This window comes from Battus philenor, unplaced genomic scaffold (assembly GCF_028537555.1).
Source record: "Battus philenor isolate CCGP_79_NKW_IND1 unplaced genomic scaffold, ilBatPhil1.0.hap1 SCAF_13, whole genome shotgun sequence".
NCBI classification, from domain to species: Eukaryota; Metazoa; Arthropoda; class Insecta; order Lepidoptera; family Papilionidae; genus Battus; species Battus philenor.
Window position 1 is genome coordinate 7,080,819 of NW_027181675.1, and position 21,607 is coordinate 7,102,425.

Consider the following 21,607-nt stretch of genomic DNA (forward strand, 5'->3'; position numbering starts at 1 on the left):
ATGTTACATCGCAGGTTATTTTATAAAGAATTGTCTTTCGGTCTCTTGATGTCTATATATATAATAACTATGACTTACGGGTGCGCAATATAGTCAGTCATAACTATTAATATTTGTATATATGTATATATAAATACATATATATATTTATATATATATATATACATAATGTCGGGGAAAAAATCGCGATTGAATCAGCTAAGACGGTTTCAGGTCATTGCATATAATACATAATTATTATATTCATTTTTGTATATATTGTGAACATTTGTAGATAATAAAAGAAAAAGAAAATTATTTCATTGATCGGAGATGCTGATAAATTTATTAGCTGTTTTGTTTATGACCATAAGATTGTTTGTGCCATTCAAATAGGTTTACTTTTTAGTAACAAAAAGCATCGTTTATTTTGCAACATTTAACAAAAGTTGTAAAAAAATCTTATTAAAACTGGAAGCTTAATACAAAATGTTAAAAAGCACCATGAATCGTTAAACGGATAGAACGCCACCTTATTTATGTCCTAGTGCAGTCGTCGTGTTTATGAATGCGAACAATGTTGCAGCCAGCAAGAAAAGTTTTCCATTCCGCTTTGTTAACTACGAACTCGAAAAAATATACATTCTATAAAACTCGTTTAATTTCTACGTGTTCATAGATAACCTATGAATGTTCTTATTGCGTAAGGTATATAATCGTAGTGTATTTTACGTCGTTAAGTAAATGTTGAAAGTAATTTCATTATTGATAAATTCATACGATAACAATTCCATATTAATGGATTTTTTATTGAGTTATAGACAAACTACGGCAATTACACACATCAATATCAATTGTAATTAAATATTACCAAAGCAGGCTCAGAAGAAGAAAAATGAAACAGACAATACGTATTGTATTAATATATTGATAAAGTAATATTGACAGTGTATAGTGTATGTTAAAATTGTACAGCGAGTTACTCATATTGTATAGTACACATCGCATATAACTTAGAGGCGGTGTATACAAATGTTTAAAATTTATTTTTATTTATCTTTGTTTATACCTATAAAAATTTACATATTTTTAATTTAGGAGTACCTTATTACTACAACTCAGTAAATACTCATTTTTTCACAAGTCGCAAAACATAAGAGATACTTAACGATTGCGTCTTTTTTTATATATTCATTGTCACGATAACAACCAACACTTCAGTCGTAAAACGTCCAGTGCCAGACATAGACCCATAAATTTTCAACAGGACGAATTGACACCGGCCTGCATCGAGCGTGTTCGACCATAACAAGGTCGTCTGTTTACCTTGTGCGTGGACGTCGTACGTTGCGCTTGCTAATCCGTGGTCTATACACGAGAACCATAGGGCTCCAAGGGCTATCTGTTCCAAATATTGTGTGCTAGCTGACACTTTACCTTGCCATTTTACTTTCAATCCAATGAAGCCCAAGTGGGGAACTTTTTTCGTTGTAATAAGTAATTTTTACTATTTATTAGGAATTTGAATAGGCATTAACTGGTTAAATAATCGACATCAAATTTTTAACAGAAATATTTACAATAATTTTTCGGATATTAATTTACGTACAGACACACTATATATATAAAAATTGTTACTACCTGTCTGTTACCAAAACTTGAATTTATCTTAGATACTTGTTTATTATTGTATAATTTTTTTTGTTCACGGAAAACATGCAATAATTTAAAGTAATTTTTAAGAAAACGTTTTTATTTACTAATAGATTTTGTAATCGATATTGACTAGCGCTTAATCCCTACTCTACCTAATTTTAAGTAATAATGCGGGTATCACTAATAATATTTCATACCTAAAACTGTTTAATTTAAAATTTACTATTTATATTTAGATTTGGGTACTGCCTCGAAAAACTTTTTCAGTTACTTGTTATATACCAGAGAGACGATGGAACAAAAAACTTCTTTCAAATATGAAAAATACAACAACAAAGTATTTGAAGCTGTGTCACTTATCGCACAGTCTCATTAATGTGACGCTTGACCTCATCATGGTCATCATCAACATTTCAGCCATAAGACATCTACTACTGGACATAGGCTGCCCCGGAGATTCCCAAAAGAATTATTTGAAAGCGGCTTGCATCGACCGCGACTTCCGACGACCTCAATTAAAACACATGGACTAAGAAATGGACTAATATGTAGCTACTTCCGCTATGTAGCAGTAGTCGTGCAATGAAGTGCACCGCCCGCCAGCCCGCTGATAAATCCGCGTGCGGTAAACAATGTGAAACACAACTACCACCGTTAATTCACTTTACACGTGTTTCAACCCTCCACGGGGCATCCTCAGGAGATGTTACCAGTGCCAAACACTGAGGGTGGCGGGGGTACATTTCATTGCACGACTACTGCTGCATAGCGGCAGTAGCTATATATTAGTCTCTTTCTTATTTAGGATACTGCGAGCTAACGTCTGAATCTATTAGATAAAACTTATAGAGACGAATACATCATGATCCTATTCCTGTGCATATTGCATGAGATGCAGTTCATAAACTACCTAGATACTTTACGTTTGTATTCAAAGTGAGTAAAACAAATTTTAATCAAATTTGGTACTGATTATCTTTTAGCTCGTCTCTCTACGTTGAAATTCGCTACATTCCCTTTAATTATAATCTAACAGAATACAAAGGTAAAGCATTAATGAAAAATTATTAATATATCTATATACATATCTGTGTTATACACAAGATTTCAAACTATACACTGAATCATCACTTACACAATTACTTACTCACAATTCTTTAATATATCAATATATAATATAATATTAATATCTTCAACCAAGTAGAGATCAGCTAATAAGATAAAGCCTAGGCTAATATCTTTGAGAATTCCACTCACAAGGGGGGTTCAGGAATAGTTCATAAAAAATGTATATTATCAAACTATAGCAAGTCGAAAAGTAGGCAATTAGGCTAAAAATTTTTTTTGGCATGTTAAAAATGACTACGGATTTTTAATTGCTCCACAAAAGAGCGCACGCGCTAATGTTTGTATTTAAGACATTTGAAGACGTGTCGAAACATCTATTTGTTTATTAATATAAATGAAAATTAAAGAAATACGATAAAACCCTCCAAATATCATTAAAATTACAAAATCCCATTAATCCGATTAAAAGTAATTTGTATTTGAATGATTTATTTACTATATTATGTCTATTTGATTGTACTTTAATACTTTTGTTCTTCGCAACTACAAATACCATTACAAATTGAATTCAACCCCGAAGACCTTTAATGTGACCCTAATGGCTATAAAGGACAATCCTTTTCATTGTCTTGTTTGTCAAACCCAAAACAAGCGGCCTGGTATTTGCTGAAACAATTAGTTTCTATGATAGAACTATATTACTACAGAACGTTTTGTATGAAATGAAATTAACTGAATGCAAAATTAATTTCAATGATTTATTACATTTCGGAAGGGTATTGGAATCTCCTAATTCTTTGAATTGAGACAATGGAAACTTTTAACTGTAACAACAATAAACTGCAAGGATCTATAATCAAAATTGGAATCTTACCAACACGTACATCATTAGATATTTTGTATAGTCTAGAGCATTTTATAGTGTGGGATAAATTAAGTTGACGAGTTTTGTGTCTAGGTTATTAAGAGCAGACAATATTTTCATGTATTCCTTGATTGTGTATTATTATTATCAGTCAAAGATCAGTAAGAAAAATAAGTAGTGACTTAAAAGTGAAAAAATAAATGTCAAAAGTTCATATAAATGAAATTTTTATTATTGTTAATTCTCTACCTCGCTTTTGATCTAAGTAAGGTTTACATCTACACCCGGTTAACGTGGACCTTGAAATAGGGCTGGAATTTATAAATAGGATGTATAGTAGGATATTGGTATTGCGATGCACCGCTCTGCTAGCCGGACGATGGGGGGTAAGCAACCTACGAAATATAATTGGTGGCGGAGCCAAACTATAGATCCAGTTGAGGAAGGCCTGTGCTTGTAGGTACACGCTCTTTTAGTCTCTTTGGCCTTTTAGAGACAAGCAAACATACATTCAAATATATACAGGATATATCATAAGAGTTTTCTTTTTTAATCATTGAATATTTAAACCAAAATGTCGATTCCTTTTACACATAATCTACACAAATATAAGTTTATTAAAACGTCTTTAGTTTCTTGTTATTTTTAATTCTTTTAAATCACTTACTCCGAATTTTTTTTATTAAGTTGCATTAAATTATAAATGCTATTATTAAAGAATTCACACATATTTCCTTTATTTGTCACTTTACGATAATTAGCTCTGTATGTTATACTTATTTTCCCATTCAAAATAATTACTTTAATGATAAATAAATTGACTGACCTTTCTAATAGAGCAATGATATTATAAACCAAAACATCGATAAAATTATATAAATGTATAGGTATTTTATTAAGCAAACTTTGGTTATTCACGTTTTTAATTAATTTAATTACCCTAAATTACTTTTCAGGTTGAATGTTTACATTGCTACATTGTATAGTTAACAGTACCTTTAAATAAGTACTAATTTAAAACGTCCGACTTGGATGTCATTGTACTATACAATACCGTGACATTATATAACTATCATACAAACTGCCGCCTACAACAAACTTGAAACAGAAACGCAATAAAACGTAACCACTCTCATTTACCGGTTCTGGTAATTCATTCGCGTATTAATTTTGAGAGAGATACAACTCGGATCGCTTATTAAATGCTTACCAAATGTGCACCCAATTAAATAAGTTCTATGCTTACCTTTGTTTCGATAATTAACGTAAAATTTAAATGGAATATTTGAAACTGGTACTGACGTGCCTAAAAAGAACCCTTTTACGGTATTATATACCGCATTTTACAAAAATATAGAAAACTAAGTAATAAGAAAAATAATACATCATTTATATTTCATTATTCGAAAACATCCCTGTGTATTCAAATAAAAATATTTAATATCTTATTAAGTAGGTATTAATATAAAAAGATGTTATTTAAAAAATATGGTAAACTATACAAGCATATGAACTATCAAGATGTCCATGAAGCAAAACGAAAAAAAAATTAGTATTTACATTTAAAATACAAAAATGAAACGCGTGTCTGACGCCATCACGCCGTTGCAAAAAGCGACATCTCTCTTTTGAAACCCCGCCTTTTCAAATATTTGTACTAGTACAGCATATGAACGTTTTCATTGTTTGGCTTTAACAATACTTATCAACTTTCTTTTTTTATTTAAAAGTGGTCGATTAATAGACGGTCCCGGTTATACTGGCCATAGTGCCACATTTGACTAACTTTGCAAATGACGCAAACGTCGATTTTAACAAATAATGTTCATACAAGTTGCATAAAATAAGCAACTATTTATAATTTATATTTGTACTCTAGAAGTAGCTAGAGTTTTCTTATTAATGGTTTGTTGTGTGGAGCGTGTTTTTGTGCTATTTTTATGGTATATATTGTAATATACGTATACTAATTTAATCAATCAAGTGACAACAATGAAAACTTTAAATGTGAAATTACAAAACGCAGATAGGAATTTTGATAAGCAAATAATAGTCAATCCCGTTCGTTAACAAAACGTAGAAAATTATTTGGAAGTTGTTGACACTCTGAATCTCATTTATTAAGCCTTTCACGACCCTCTTAATTTCCTATTGAAAGCTATTCAGAATACAAACTTTTAATTGTGAAGTCTTAAACAGGTTACGTGCAGATTCGAAATAATTATTTTCATTTTGAATAAAATATGAAGCTAAAATAGGTCAGAATGACAATGACTGTATTATCAAAACGTCATGACGTTCCGAGAAATTACTAGAAATAAGATCACTTTTTATATCAATACAGCATTTACGTAATACAAAGAGAATTTTCTGAGTCTTTCAACTAGAATTTAAGTAATTATTTTAATCAAATCTATTTATATGCAAAATACGTATGTATAATAAAAAAAACATAGTTCTGATTTATATAAGTAGACATAATTTAACCACAGCATGGATAAAAACTTTCATCGAGACCTAACTAACTGTTACTGTAATTAATAATAGTAAAAAAATTTACATAATTATTTTTAAATCATTATGAACAAATGTTTACATAAATATTTTATTTTCAAATATTGAAAATTCTTGAATAACAGTCGGATAACCATTGGCAAGTTATATTAAAAAAAAAAACATCTGTTAAGGAAATTATGTCCACGTATTAAGGACGTACATTTGTTGACAGCTGACATCTGTCAAAATAAAACATTGATTGGATTTTTTTTGATTACGCATTTTTCTGAGGTATGTAAGTATGTTTATTGGAGATACTGATATAATTGTGACAGGTTTCTTTTTAATCGTGCCCATTTAAAAGCAATAATTTGGGTTTTAATAATACATTTTTTTCGACTTGTTTTCAATCATCTTCTGAAACCATGATAAAATACGACACCACAGTTGATACTTATTTTATTACATATTAATTTTGCTATACATTATTTTTCATTAAAAAAAAACTTGAAAGGCTTATTAAAACTTTTTCGACTTCGAAGCTTTGATAATTATAAAAGAAAACAATTCATCCAGCAAACACATAGCATTCATACACAAACAAAGAAGAACTCCTTCGTCTGGAAAAGAGGGTACAAACACAAAGCAGTGACGCGACTTGAGTTCACATTGAAAATTCATAAGTTACGTTGCACGAACGCTGCAACCCTACTACTTGAATGTGGAGGCAATAACTCCTCTAAGCGTCTGGGTGTTGGATATAAATAGGCTATTTCGTGAAGAATGTTAAGATATTGAGGACTTAATTCGCCTACATACGCGTCATATGCGCGTGTGGATAAATAGTGAAAGTCAATGATTTATTCCTGTTTACGATTACGACGATTTGTTTACGATGCAAAGTTTTTAATTTTGTTTATTATATTTTTTTACTTAACTAAAAATTATACAATATATCCATTTCATGTGAAACCCCCGTCAACTCAACACTGCAGCAGATCTTGAAATCTTCTTATGTATAATGATATAAATTATCATTTTGAAAAATATGACAAAAGTTGCAAATAAGATAATTACCAATTGAAATAAATACTTTATAATGTAATCATTTTTTTTTAATTTGTATAAAAAAATGAGTTATTGTAAAATGAAATCTTAACAATTTTGGCATTGTGTTTGTAACCATTGAACCAATACTATAAGCCGCAGAAACTGCCACCAAACTCCTTTTGTTCCAAATGCAGAAATAATTCCGTACTGTCATATGTAATAACTTTTAAATAATTTTATTATATATTGTAACGATGAAAGTTAACGTCCCATAAATCTTAGTTAAAATTTTAATGAAATAAAATATAAACATCTCATAAATCGCAATACAGCAAAAAATTGTTCAACCCTTGGCGGGGAACGGTACATCTCAAGTGGCATGGGGTCGTGGAAGCGTGCTATTGGTTCAGCGGATCTTTGTTTTTATAACAAACATTCCAATGCGCCCACGCATCAGCCATAGCAGTTTACATGCATTGCCCGGGAGAAGGACCCTGGCCTCGGTCGCGTTAACTAGTTAGGTGACGTCTCACGCACCGACGCACACTCTTTGTGTCCGTTGCGTTCACCAGTTACGTGATGTCTCACACGCCGGAGCCAATTAGAATTTACGTTATAAATTCACGTCTTGGTCCTTGTCATTCTCTGGGCATCATTTAATTCACGCTACAACTTTTATATCGCCTCGCACCCCAAAGGTGTAAGTGTTGAACAAATATTATAAAGACATTAATATTAAGTAGCGTTTAGCTATAAGTTAGAGCTTAACATTTTGTCTATGTCCGTAGTTCCATCGTTATGTATTCATTATTACTTTTCAATTTGGTTATTTTTTTATCTCTCCTATAATAACTCCGTTCTGACAGTAAACAACCACATCAACTGCTTTCGGCTTCTTTCCTTTCTTCATCGCAAGCCATCTCGGGGTTCACTATCAGCGGAGCAAATTGTACATATATTTATATATGTATACCAGAACTGGTGACATTTATCCACAGGTGCGAGTTTTATACTAAAAATAACCAGCGATCATTGAGGTTGAATTTATATCACCCTGCACCGGAATCCACACATCCTGTGAACTACCAACGTTCCCTGCTCTCGGCTTGCTGCCGCCTGACCAGTCCTGGGAGATCGTGCGGCTGGCTACCACCACCATCAGGGGAGTACCGAGCTGCGGTTCAAAATCAGACCAGGCCTTCTGCCCACTGCCCATTTTAATATATATATATATATATATTTCTTCTGTAGCTGAGTTGCTATTTTCTTTCACCTACCAACAATAGCCCTTTTAACGGCACAACATACTTATTGCGCTATATACAATATACTATTACACATGGCACTTATTCGGATTTTAAGTCAATATGGATTTAATAATATTAACAATTAAAGTTTTAAGTTGAGTTCACACGTTTTAAACTATTATGACCATACTAAAACAACACAAAACATTTATTTTGCATGTTTTTATAAATGTAACGTAATTATGAAACAAAATATTTATGGTAGAACAAATGATCGTTTTCCGGGTTAACGGGATGTTTACGATTACAGATTATCTATAATATATAAACTTTCCTCAGAAACATGCATGAATAAATTTTTAAATATTTTGTAAATTGTAAGTATTTGTAACCGAACACAAAAAGAAATGTTCCTTCAAAAAGACGCAAAAGTAATAAAAAAGCTGATATAACTTGTAATTACTACACACGGACTAAAAATTCTATTCAACAGTATCAAATGTCATCAAACTTATTTTAGATCGATTTTTAAAATTAGAGTTAAAGACGTGGCCACAAACGCTAAGCTAATAATTAAAAAAATAGTTAGTTGTCGGTTAATATTACATTCCATTTATAATATTATGTTAATCTTGATTAATTGAATTGATATTTGCAATGTTTTTCTTTATTTTTATGTGAAAATTATTGCTATATAATTGCTAACAATGAGGTTTTTTATTTACGCATACATAATTTATAGCTTCAGACATTACATGCGTATGGTTATATATTTTATTTACATTATATCGAGTACATTGTATCGATCAAGAGCTGGTGGACGCAACGTGGAATACAGACCTTCTACTGGTGGACCAATAACAAAGTTAAGGTGACGAAGTCACTGGATGCAGCCAACGCAAGATCGGTCGTCGTGGCGAAGCATATGCCTTGCAATAGGCATCGTTCGATAATGATACATGATAATTGAACTTTAGTTTTTTTTATGTATTTTAGTGTTATTTTACAACAAGAAAACTTTCGTTTAGCTGCATTCGCTTATAATGGTGCTCATAGTATTTGGTTTAATTACATCATTTATGCAAAATATCGCAGGAGCAGCTAAGCAAATAAATAAATGAAATATAACTATTAATTATCAAACACATTGAACAGAACTTGAAAGATTTAAAATAAATTTTAAAGAGATATGTCCGACATATTACATATCCAAATGTTTAGTTCACAGTACAGGTATAATAAATGTAGGAAAAAAATAGATTATGTAGTACTCATGATCGCAATACTGAAAGTATTTTAAGTATTTTTTTATCAAATACCATTTACCCTTCTATTCAATGTTTACCCATTAACATTGTAGCAACTAAACGAAGCGACATTTCTCAGTGGCAGAAGCTGTACTTTGCACAAAACGACTGTTGCGCTTTTTGAACGTTATTTGTTTTTTTTTTATTACAAATAATTCTGCCCCTTGGCAGTTACAGCTTTACCGAGTTTGGGGCAGCATAGTGCTAAAGGCTCCTAATATAAACTTCTTTATATTAACTATACTCAAGTGCTTCCTCGGGAACCTGAGGTGATACTGTTACCTTATTAAATGCAGCGGAAGAAGTTTTCACGTTACTATGAGACGTCACGTGAATATATTGGATCTGACTTTTGAAACGCCTTCTTAAGAGGGCTGTCGCTCGTATGCGAGGGTGCCCGAAAAGGCTAAATCTCGATCGAGACTTTCACCACTAATACTTCACAGATTCTTAAGCCACCTTCTGTAGCCAAAATTAAGTATGATGATCAAGCGGCGAAGCTTTGTAATTTAGTTCTTCACTATTGTTGTCACATCGTCCGGAAATTCGAGCATAAGTCTCGTTCTTTATAGGATATAACGTTTGAACTTCCTAACTAGAGCGAGTGAAAATACCTACTTGATGCCTTTTAATTCTAGGAAATCCTAGATGTACACGAAAGTTTTATTTATAAGCACGTATCCGTTCTGTATAACCTGGTCTGTGGATGGTACGCGAATTAGCTTTCGCAAAGACCGACCTAACGTATGACATTATCTGGTAAACTACCGACTTCTAGAGCCCCTGTCGAGAAGAGCACACTAATTAAAAATATACTGAAAATTATTTGAGACGAAAGTCCCTGTCATGGGTTTAACATAGGGGATGAAAAATTTTTTCACTATTTTCGTTAATTAAGGGGAATAGACGATCCAGTACGAAGTCCGCTTTATTCACGAAAGTGGGTACTGACGGAAGAATTTACAGATGTAAATGTCATTTGGATCCACGCAGTAAACAGATACACAAAAGTTTTTGGACAAATAAATAGTTTATATTGGTTTATAACTAATAAAAAACAAAACCCGAATTATCTTTTTTATGTAGTTTTATTGAGTCTATGCAATTGTTATATACCTACAAACCCAGTATAAAATATTTAATAAATATCTTAAATAACAGAAGTTGCAGAGCTTTACTTAACTAGTTTTTGAAATATCCTCGTAATCAAACCAAAGTCTAAGAACCCAAAATTTATTCATGTACGTTGTTTTAAGGAACTGGACACGGCGCTATACAGCAACGTGCCATGTACTTTGACTAAAAATAATTCCTTGAGTATTACACAAATATGAAAATACCAATTATATTGCCTGCCATTCACTAACAGACACTTTTACGAGTCTTTCTTTCTTTTACTGAGTTTTTCGTTTTTGACTATTGATAATTTAATTTTTTGGACAATTTTTACTGATACGTACATGATTAAAATGCAACATAACAATACAAAAACGTAGACATCTAACATTAAATATGCAATCCAGTTTAATTCTATCGCCGGATTTTTCAAAGCTTCGGCATTATTATTTCGTAAAGTATATTCTAACCAAAATATAGCGGTGTCCAGCGGCGTCATTGGTCTATCTTTAAACCTTCGAGAAATCTCTGTGGCTTTTTTCTTGTAAGAATCATTGTTAAGAATTTCAAAAATAATATTTTCCAGCAGTTTCTCTTCAATATCCTCAAACCTGAGAATTTTGGCAAACCCTTTTTTTTCAGCATCTAATATATTGTTAAACTGATCAGCATAAATAGGAATGCCTAATACTGGCACTCCATTGTATGTCGCTTCTTGCATTCCAATCAATCCACCATGTGCAATAAATATCTTAACATTTGGATGAGCTAAAAAATAAAACAAAATATTTATATGTAATTTCACTTAGTCTTAAAATACACCTGGTCGTTCTATTATTATATTTGTTCATGTCTAGATTTGTATTAAATATTTAAAATATGCAGATATGCAAGAAGTCTCTTTTAAAATTTTAATCAATTATAATTACGAATGAATACTTTAAATTAAATACTAACAAAAAATTATTCTTACCAAGAATCTCCTTTTGCGGCAACCATTTCCTCGTTTCTAAATTTTTAGGTTTATTGTCTAAAATATCGTCTTCCCATTTCCATAGCACAGTTTGATTGAGTTTCCTAAATACATTAAGAAACGCATTTTTCTTCTCTGTAGGTAATTCTGAGCTTTTTACGTTGGATCCAAAATTCATGTACACCACTCCATTACTTGATCGATCTAACAGATCTTTTAAATCCTAAAATGTTAAAGATTTTAGTTTATACATTATTTCAATTTTTACCAAGTTCTCACCGTAGTATATATTTGTAAAATAAATAGATTCTTAAATAGACACGCTACACCTTTTAACACAATACAACGACATTAGTCTGATTTTTATGTCGTACCAACAATGGTTTAATGATATTGCAATTATCCATATTATGACTGTTATCTATCCACCATCATCTTGAGGAAAAATTGTTTGGGTTGGAACAACACAATAGCTTTTTTTTTAAATAATGGTTATACTTTCGACACATAGGAAAGTATATCTTTGTAATATGAAATAACACGACCTAGATTGTTCCATTATAGATACATACAAAGCATGCCGTTAAGTAAATTTGTAATTATCTCACCTTATCAAGTTTCCCATCGCTATGTGATAAATGTATACCACCAATTTCTATTATATTGGGGAGATATGCAATAGGAGTCTCAAAACTGAAATGGCTATTAACAAGCATTAAGGAAGCCTTCTGCTGCATTTCATATAAGCTTGGGACAGGCTCAGGCAGATTTTTAATATACTTTTTAACAACTTGTTCTTGTTTTTCTAAAAACCAAAATTTCCACCAAAGAAATTCATACACAGTGAAATATAAACTCCTTAATCTACCCCAAAAACTTGTGGGGTTGTTTACGTATATAAATTCAGGAGCTATCGTAGCTAACTGTAGGGGATTCCGTGTCACTATATTGTGTTTCATGCAGTTGCCAAATGTAGTTATTAGAGCTAGCTTGGCTTGATATTTATGTGCAAGGATGTAAGTAGCTTCCTGAAAGAACTGCTCACAAATTACTAAGTCAAACTTTTCATCATTATCGAAAAACTTTTGAACTCTGTTTGAATTCAGAGCACGTTCCAAAAGTGCTAAGTTAGCACCCCAAAGAATTTTTTCATAAAACTCTTCATCCGATACACTTAACATTGTAAACACATTTGGTCGTCCACCTTCTGTAAAATTAATATTTTTTATAATATTTAATTTAAGTAAAGCAATTACTTACCTTTAATAATATTTTAAAAATTATTTGTATAATCCTACTTACTGACGACATCCCAAATTTTTATGTCATCCACCATTATTTCGTGGTAATTCTTTGGAGGATTCTTTTCTTTGTTTCCAGTAATAGCAGTTACGTTGTGTCCTCTTCTTGCCAATTCTAAGCCAAGAGGTCTTAACAAAATGTAGTGTGATGGGGAAGTAAACGGAATCACTATTAATATATTGGCCCCATGACATATAAAAAACAAAAACGACAATAATAACAGGAATGTTATTGCAACCTGTAAAAAATATACTTAGATATTAAAGCATTCATAACATTGTGTTTTTAATAAAAGTTATTCGGTAAAAGTCTAGAACTATTTACGGAGACAAGTCTCCCTAACACAAATATATTCATATAAGTGGCAGACAATGATTTTTCCTCTATATACTTATTATCTTTTAAATGTGTAGGATGCTTGATCAAAAACAACGTAATACGCTTTGGTCAGTTGCGGCTAATTGCCTTCCTGTTCCTTTTTTAGATTCTTAGTCTTCAAGAATACTACACTTAATAAGCAGATTTTTTGTGCGTGGAATTGAAATAGATTTTCATAATCATTTTATTAAATTTTCTTTGAAATTATCAATGAGACTTTATTGGACGAGTTAAGACGCAACTCGTATGTATAATTTTCAATTCTTGATTTGTTATTGCTAGTCTCATAGGCAGGTTTTGCCTAGAAGCTAGTTATTTTAAACGTATAAAAGATCTGTAGTAGAACTAATTACTATCTCCACCTTGTGTAACCCTCCTATCTCTCTCATACCTGGTAGTTAACTTTTATTAACACATCCGTTTAACTAACCATTATGCGTCAATAGTTCTCTAACACAGTTAAAGCTGCACTTCTGAAGTTATGATTAAAAATCACGCTTTACTATGCACTATATTGATAATCACCACACATGGTCACACTTTCAAAATTGTTACCGAAAAACGAAAGCTTAACGTTGTAGACAGACGAACGTGCGTTTTATAAGCCAATATGTAACATTCCGTAAAATAACTAATAACATTATTTATTAATTTTTCAGTTACGGATAGTTTTTATTAAAAATATATCACCAATTTATAGCATAAGTAAATGCCAATAAATTTGAAAAATATAGTTATTTATAATTGTTCGAACCATTTTGCTGCTGTTTTCCGTCCTACGTTACTCGTTGCGAGTGAATGCCGGTCCTTACTATACTGACCCGGGCACAGATTGGCATTAATTAAAAGCAAGATGCTGCGGGGATTTCTTACGAGTATCGAGTTTATGAATTTGTGTTATGATGTTTACTTTATTGAATATAAATCATTTCTGGAAATCCGAAATAAATGAATGATTTGAATCAATTCGTCCCTTCTTTTGTATGTTTCAGTAAAGCCACCCCTTTATCTTATTGCCATTTATATGTCGATTTATATTACTGTTTTTATTTAAGTTTGGATTTAATAATATTTTACTTATTTCAATAAACTCTTGGGCTTGCTCATGTACTAATTATTGAACAAACTGTCCTTACATTGTAAAATACTGCTTTTTGTAGATGTAATTTCATAAAATCCATTGGAGGTGAATTTTGGCACGCCATTAAGAATATTGTGGACATGTTTTGTTTCTTGAAAGTTATAAAACAACATCAACTCAGTACTTTTGTAATAAACGAAATATATAATTTTCGTAAGTATAAATCTAAATATACTTGAATAGCAATTTAAATATCCTTAACCTGAGCCGTGTTATTAAGCAAAACATATCACAAACGACAATTTTTGGATAAATACACATTTTTTTTATTTTACGACGTGTTTCTTAAAAATCATTTAATTAGTACAAGTTTACAAAGGATACATTTTAAAAATACCAAAGGTGATCTTTTAATGAAATCAAGTTATAAATACAGAACTTAATACTGTATCACAAAACAACTTTCGCCATTTAAATTGTTTCAATTAGGCTTAATATCAAGTTTTATGTAGTCATACAAAATAAATTGTTAAGAAAATTGTGTTAGTATTATTTTGTCAAGGCTACACTAACTATTATATATTTAGTCGTCAAGGAACATTTATAAACAAGACAGAAAATGAGTATTGAAAATGAATCGGAATTTATTTAACAATCTGTAGCTGACATCGATGTTATTTTTTGTTAGTTTTTTATTATTTAATGTAAACTTTTTCCTTCCGTCGTTCAAAAAAAATTAATTAAATAGTTCATCACTTATTTATTTCAAGCAGATCTGTTAGGATGCTTAGGCCATCTACGTGACATCTACCTAAAGAGTTTTCAGCTTTTTTGCCAATATCGCAACGGTTATATATATATAAATTTTTTATATTAAATAAATTTGTAAAATATGGGATATTTTTAAAGATATTCTTGATATATTATTTATTTTATAATTAATGATGAATTCGATTTATTTCCGTCATTTTATCAGAATTTCTATATCTTCCTTCGCATAATGCTGCCGATTTTTTGTAGTATCCTTCGTAATTTTTTTAAGTATTCATTACATTGTGCATAAATAAATTAAATAAAAACTTCGAATTTTTTAGAGAAAGTAGCATACAGGGTAATTTCCCGTTACATGCCTAATTGAATTTTAATTATAGATTCTGAAATTAGCGTCTTTCTAATAACAAAAAAAAATTATCAAAATATTACTAAACAATACTTTTTCCATTTCGTGCAGATACCAATGTTAGTTTTAAAGTTTATCCACTAGCTATTTAAACACAAGTTCTTTTATGTCTTTATCCTCTCGATTTTCTACAAGACTTCGTTTTAAAACCGTTGTGTCTTTTATTTTCAATTTCTTCCTCTCTAAGATAAAAGCTCCAAATATTTACAATAAAGAAATCCGTCATTGGTCAAAAAATATTAGGATTTTACAAACTAAGTTGTTAAGTTATTTATATCTATAATTTAATTTTATTTAAGTTGCTCAAGTTAAAAATATCGTTATCAATTTTTTTGGATAACCTTCGTACTAATTACAGGAACAAAAAAAAACATTTTTAATATAAAATACATTAAATAGAAACTAAAACAGTTGTTCTCCTCTACTAATAACGTTAAGGAGCCAAGGGAAAGATATAACAAGCTTATGTTTATTACTAGTTTTACCCTATGTATATCAGTATTTTTCTTATACATTGATACTCTTATGAACATATGCAGCATTGTCGTATAAATCAACTAAGTCTGTCATAATATTTTCGCCGCTAAACTTTTCTCTATGAGATTCTTGCAACTCTAATAGCCAAAATTTTAGGATCGATTTCTCATCCTACCACAGTTTAAAATTTCTGGCCCACTGTCTTAACGACATAGAGTAACTTTCAATCTATCGTATTTAATTACGCACGTATTAAACTCGCACGCCTCCGTGAAACCTTCACAAGCGCATGGCGGATCCCATCGAATCCCATTTAACCCATATGATAATTTCCTCATTTAATGCTATAAATTTATGGAGCAATTGAAACCCAACCGTTAATATTATACAGGTAAAAAAGTCAATCGCTGTATAGGCGGCTCCTTTTTATCTTAATTGCAGGGTTTTGAAAAGTCTTATTATTTGTGCCAGAAACATTCTTCAGCAAATACTCAATCATAAATAAGTCATATAACTGTTATTTTTATTTGGATTACTATATTACGTTACTATATTTCGGTTTAAAAGTTATTGCATTTAGTGTCACTGAGGATTTTATTTACCGTTTAATTATTTCAAAATAAAGGGTGAAATTCGTCTTGATAAATTATGCAAATAAACTTACTCTAATATAAATCTAAATATTTAATAACTTAGCACCTAAAACCTTTTCAATAATATAAAAAATTGACATTAATTATTATTTTTGTTACAGAATTATTTAGTATACATATGTTTATCTAAGCGCAAAATCATTACGGAGACTTTCTTCCTTCTAAAAATTAAATAACAATTATTTAAATATTTAGGACTTACTTGTTTCATACATTCAATTTCTTGTTTATTTTGTTTCCTTGCGTAATAATCGCTCCTCAAATCCTCAAAACAGTTTTATTTTAATATATATTTTTAAGTCATGCGGCCAATTGGCGGTTCTAATGTGACAATACCCTCAGATATTTAATTAAAGTTTGTATATTATATCGTATTTATTAGCTGTAGGCAGTCCTTTGCGAGAAACAACGCTGGGTATATTTATTAGTGTCAAACACAGATATGTTGGTGATAATATTTTCCACAAGTCTCAAAAATATTTATTATGTATACATGTTGTCTATGGAGGAAGCCCATGTCCACTTGAGGACACCTGTATCTGAAATCGTGATAATTAATTGTTTTACTACATTTTAACCATTATGTTCTGCGTTGTATAAAGCATTCATTGTGGCAAGTCTGCAGGTAATAAAAAAAAGTTAAGCAGCTAAAGCAGCGGTATCCTATCAGTAGAGGAATGAAACTTGCGATCGTAGAACGCGGGTTCGATTCCCGGGATACAATACCATGTAACTTTCACTTTATGCATAAATTATATAGGATCACATCGTATCGTGAGGATCTGTAATCAAAGCACAAGGATGCATAGACTTAAAATTTATATTACAACTTGTCTTGTCTCAGCGGGCTGGTTGATTTTCGGTCGGGTTTGGCCTTCCCAGCCAACCCAGTTCCTCGAGAAACCCCTGCAGACCCTTGATGTTGCCGGTTATTTTAATAAAGCACCTCGGTGATCCGAGATGGGTAGCGCTGCAGGGTGCTAACCCCGTAGACCCAAGTAGTACGAGAGCAGCAGTACCTTACAACTCAGTCATATAAAAGTGGTTTAAAAAAATACTATTGTGCCTCTTATATTTATTATATACATAGAGACCTACAGTCTTTGCTGAACTATTCAGTCTTTAGACAATCGTTATGTAGCCCATTGCATCTGCAACGAAACTAGTAATGAGTTTTAAAAGTTTAGTTAAGTATTTTTGAACGGTTTATCCTACAATTTTCACAGACAAAGTTTGGACGAATACGCAGGTAAAATTATAATTTCGTAATAGCTTGGATTGATTAGGTAGGATGTTAAAGATATAAAAATTCAAGAACTGTGACATGAAAAAGCGTTTGTTCTTTATTGAATACATTACAATGAAATAACATAGTAAATATATTACAATATAATATATACAAACAATTACTTATCAGTACATATTCTTTTGAAAAATTTTATTCCATAATATATGTTTTGGTAATATGACTTAGATCTTAACAAATCAAGAACAATCGGATAATTTTTTAATGACTTATTTTGACTTTATATGCATACTCATTAATCGTGTATTGGGTCACCACATTATTTTTAGTTCGCAAGTTCTGAAACTTTTGTTCATAAAATGCCAATATTTTAAAACAGACAGTAACAAGAGAATGGCGTTCTTGTGGTAATTTTTATGTTCCGACCATCCGAAACTGTACTTCGAGTTTTAAAATACAAATTACCCTGCACTAGTTTGAGAGATGCCTCATCATTTGCATAAAATCTCACATTTCTAAGAAAATCTTTTAAAAGTGAAGTTTGCAAGGTTTCATTTGCATTTAAATTTACAATAAATAATTATTAACCTGTAACAATGAAGGGAACACATCTTCCAATTAGAAGTATTGTTTCTTGTCTATAAATTACTTCCTATAAATAGGTACAGGAAAAATATATATTTATTATATTGATTTATATCATTGCATCCGTCCAAAAGTTATTTTATAAGGCTTAAATTCACCTATTTGAAAATGCGCCATCTGTCAGTTATTCTAAGAAATACTCAAAATATTAACGATACAAATTTTTATTCTTTTTTAACAGACCCGACAGGTGGATCATAACTCAAATTAATAAAATAAAAATATTAACTTTCATTCAACATATCTGTACCAATAACTAATTTATTTTTTTTATGTACTCTAGCGTAGTAATGCTTCGTTCGAATCAACTAATTTCAACTTACATTTTACATATTAGGTAAACTAATTAATAATAAACAAATCTTTTGCAAATTTTTTCTTTGTAAGTCGCTATTTTTTTTTATTAATGCGACACTCTCAATCGAATTTTCAAAACTTTCAAGCAATATAAGCATCGCTTACAACATTCATGTTCGCCTTTATTACTATTACTTCTGTACAACAATAAACTCACCTTTTATCACTTTGAATGTTAATATTGTGTGATAAGCTATTGTTACTTTAGTCTTGTTATTACGGTAAAGGATCAGGTCAGGAGACAAAAAAAATCATATTTACATCTAAAAATTTTCTCTACCATATTGAGGCGTCATTATTTTACCTACAACATCAAAGAACGTAAAATCGTTGCAGCACTTGATTAAACAAATGAATACTTCGTACGTAGACGAACATCTTGTGTTTCAAGGTAAAGCGTACGGCTGTAGTTTTACGCTGGTTTATATTTTAATTATAAAATTCTGTCTAGCACCGGTTGAGGTCAAACTTAAATCAGTGATATATCTCTTGTCCGTTATGTCACTTTATTTTCGTATATAAAAAGAAAAAAACTACTGTAAAATAAATACAGCAAAAACAATACTTATTATGTTTTGATATATGTATTGTGAATAAAGTTGTAAATGCAGCAAATATTTTGAAAGCGATTGTTGTAAAAAATTTTGTATTTAAAAATTGATTTCGTTGAATGATACGAATTAATTTACTATAGAATACTCCTCATTATTAAAAGTTTAGTGTATTTTGAATAATGTTTAAATAATTGACAAAGTAAAACAAAATTTATAGTGCGTATTAACACATTATATTTCACGAATACACTATAAAAATTTATTTTTATTAGAAAAAAAGAAATTATAAATGTTATACAAATGTAAGTATATTTTACAAATCATTATCTTAAATATGTTCTACTTATAAACAACGTAATTTTCAAACAAAACTCCTAAAAATGGACGGATATATATCAATTATTTATGTTTTAAATATAAAATTAGTAAAGCTATATGACTTTTTACATGACAAAGCGATTTATTATATTTAACGAATGTAAATGTTATCGTATGAGTTTTATAAGATGTCCGTTTGTTCTCAATCGACGTTAAAAAAAATCTTCTGTTCTTCGCTCCGTTACTGTTATGTCAATAACATAACGTTTATGGCAATATTATGTTACGATCCAACGTAACTAATAATCTCTAACCTTCTCTACTACCTTGTAATTACTACTTCTTCTTTCCGAATACAACGGTGCAGATCCGTTCTTACTTTCATAGGGCGGGGAAGTACGTACCCCATTCTCATAGTATTTAATACTGCTAATCGGTTCCCCTTTGTAACCTCTACTCTTTGTTACCGAGTTTACTTCTCTTGACTCTATTATCTCTTTCGACCGGCCGTCTCTGGAAGGCACTACTTTTTTACTAACCGTTTCGACAGTGTCGGTTACACTTGGCCGTTCCGGATCGCCTGAACGAGTAGTATATCTGTATGTTTCTGAATAGTTATCGCTGCTATTGCTCCCCCTTCTGTTTGCCGGTGATTTCAATCTGGTCTCCAATCGTGAGACAAAAGGACTCGTCTCTCGGTTCATCGATTCACTTTTGTAGAGCGGTACTTTCCGTTCCTCTGATATTCGCTCCTTGTAATGAGGCGACGGGGTGCCGTATCGGGACGACAATCGACTGCCGTCTGACTCGTCGTCAGCGTGTAGCGTTTGATATAAATCTGGTGCGCGTTCACGGAGTCCTTTCAAGAAAATCTTCTTTTTGTCTGTTTCCTCATACGTTTTATTATATCCGTTTGTATGACCGTTGCTTAGCGGAGCCGTTTTACCGTATCTTGCCCCAAATAACCCGTCACGTCTGCGTTCAGTCTCCCGGGAGACGGCATCAGCTAAATCTCGTTGACTTCGGTTAATAATGGAAACTATGCCGGGGCTTTTGAGTTGTTCTGGCGTCTCATCGAGTTTACTCAGATGCGGGTTGGATTTGTACATGGTCGAATAATTGCGATTCATGCCTGAGACGTAGCGTGGGTGAGTCTCTTGTTCGGGAGCTCCCATAGCAAAACTTTTGCTTCTATTCAGGCCCTTGTAGGTCCTCGCGGGTTTCGCTGGGCCGGGCGGATAGCCGTTGATTTTGATTTCCTGCGACGGAGACACGTTGTGATTATTTGATATGTTGATGGCACTTGTAGATCTTTTGTTCGGCGTTAGCCGTTGCCAGTATTTGTTGGTTGTCTTTTCGGTGGTCTTTTCCTTTCTGTCGTGAAGTTTTCGCGGTAAAGTCTGGGCGCTGCGTGAATATTCCTCCTCTGGTTCACCGTTCGGATTCAAGCGACTCGTTGAGTGGCTGAATCGACCGAGCGTGCTCGAAAATTGACCCCTGAAAAGAGCGCAAAAAAAAACTTGATTTATTACATTTTTAATAGCGTCTCGTAATTATTAAACGAGCACAGCCCACGTCCGTTTATTGTTATCTCGCAGCATATCAACAAAAACTAGGCAATCTTGTATTTTAGCGGGTAATTGGATTCAATGGAGGATC

The 21,607-nt window shown here is 31.6% G+C and overlaps 2 protein-coding genes across 3 annotated transcripts in view; both read right to left on the reverse strand.

The window, feature by feature from the left end:
- Positions 1-11,043: 11,043 nt before the first annotated feature.
- LOC137933471 (UDP-glycosyltransferase UGT5-like) lies at positions 11,044-14,642 on the reverse strand. Its single transcript, XM_068777429.1, has 5 exons — positions 14,574-14,642; positions 13,060-13,297; positions 12,366-12,961; positions 11,758-11,980; positions 11,044-11,552 (listed from the first exon to the last, which is right to left on the reverse strand). Exons 1-5 carry the CDS (start codon positions 14,640-14,642, stop codon positions 11,044-11,046), a joined length of 1,635 nt encoding a protein of 544 aa, XP_068633530.1.
- Positions 14,643-19,941: 5,299 nt separating this feature from the next.
- The window catches only part of chas (chascon), a 102,281-nt gene continuing 100,615 nt past the window's right edge, over positions 19,942-21,607 (reverse strand). Inside the window, exon 11 of one of the 2 annotated variants that reach the window (XM_068777204.1) lies at positions 19,942-21,445. In XM_068777204.1, coding sequence (XP_068633305.1) covers positions 20,248-21,445 — 1,198 coding nt within the window. In that variant the 3' untranslated portion in view covers positions 19,942-20,247. The remainder of the gene's footprint in view (positions 21,446-21,607) is intronic. The other variant, XM_068777205.1, reaches the window with a different exon arrangement.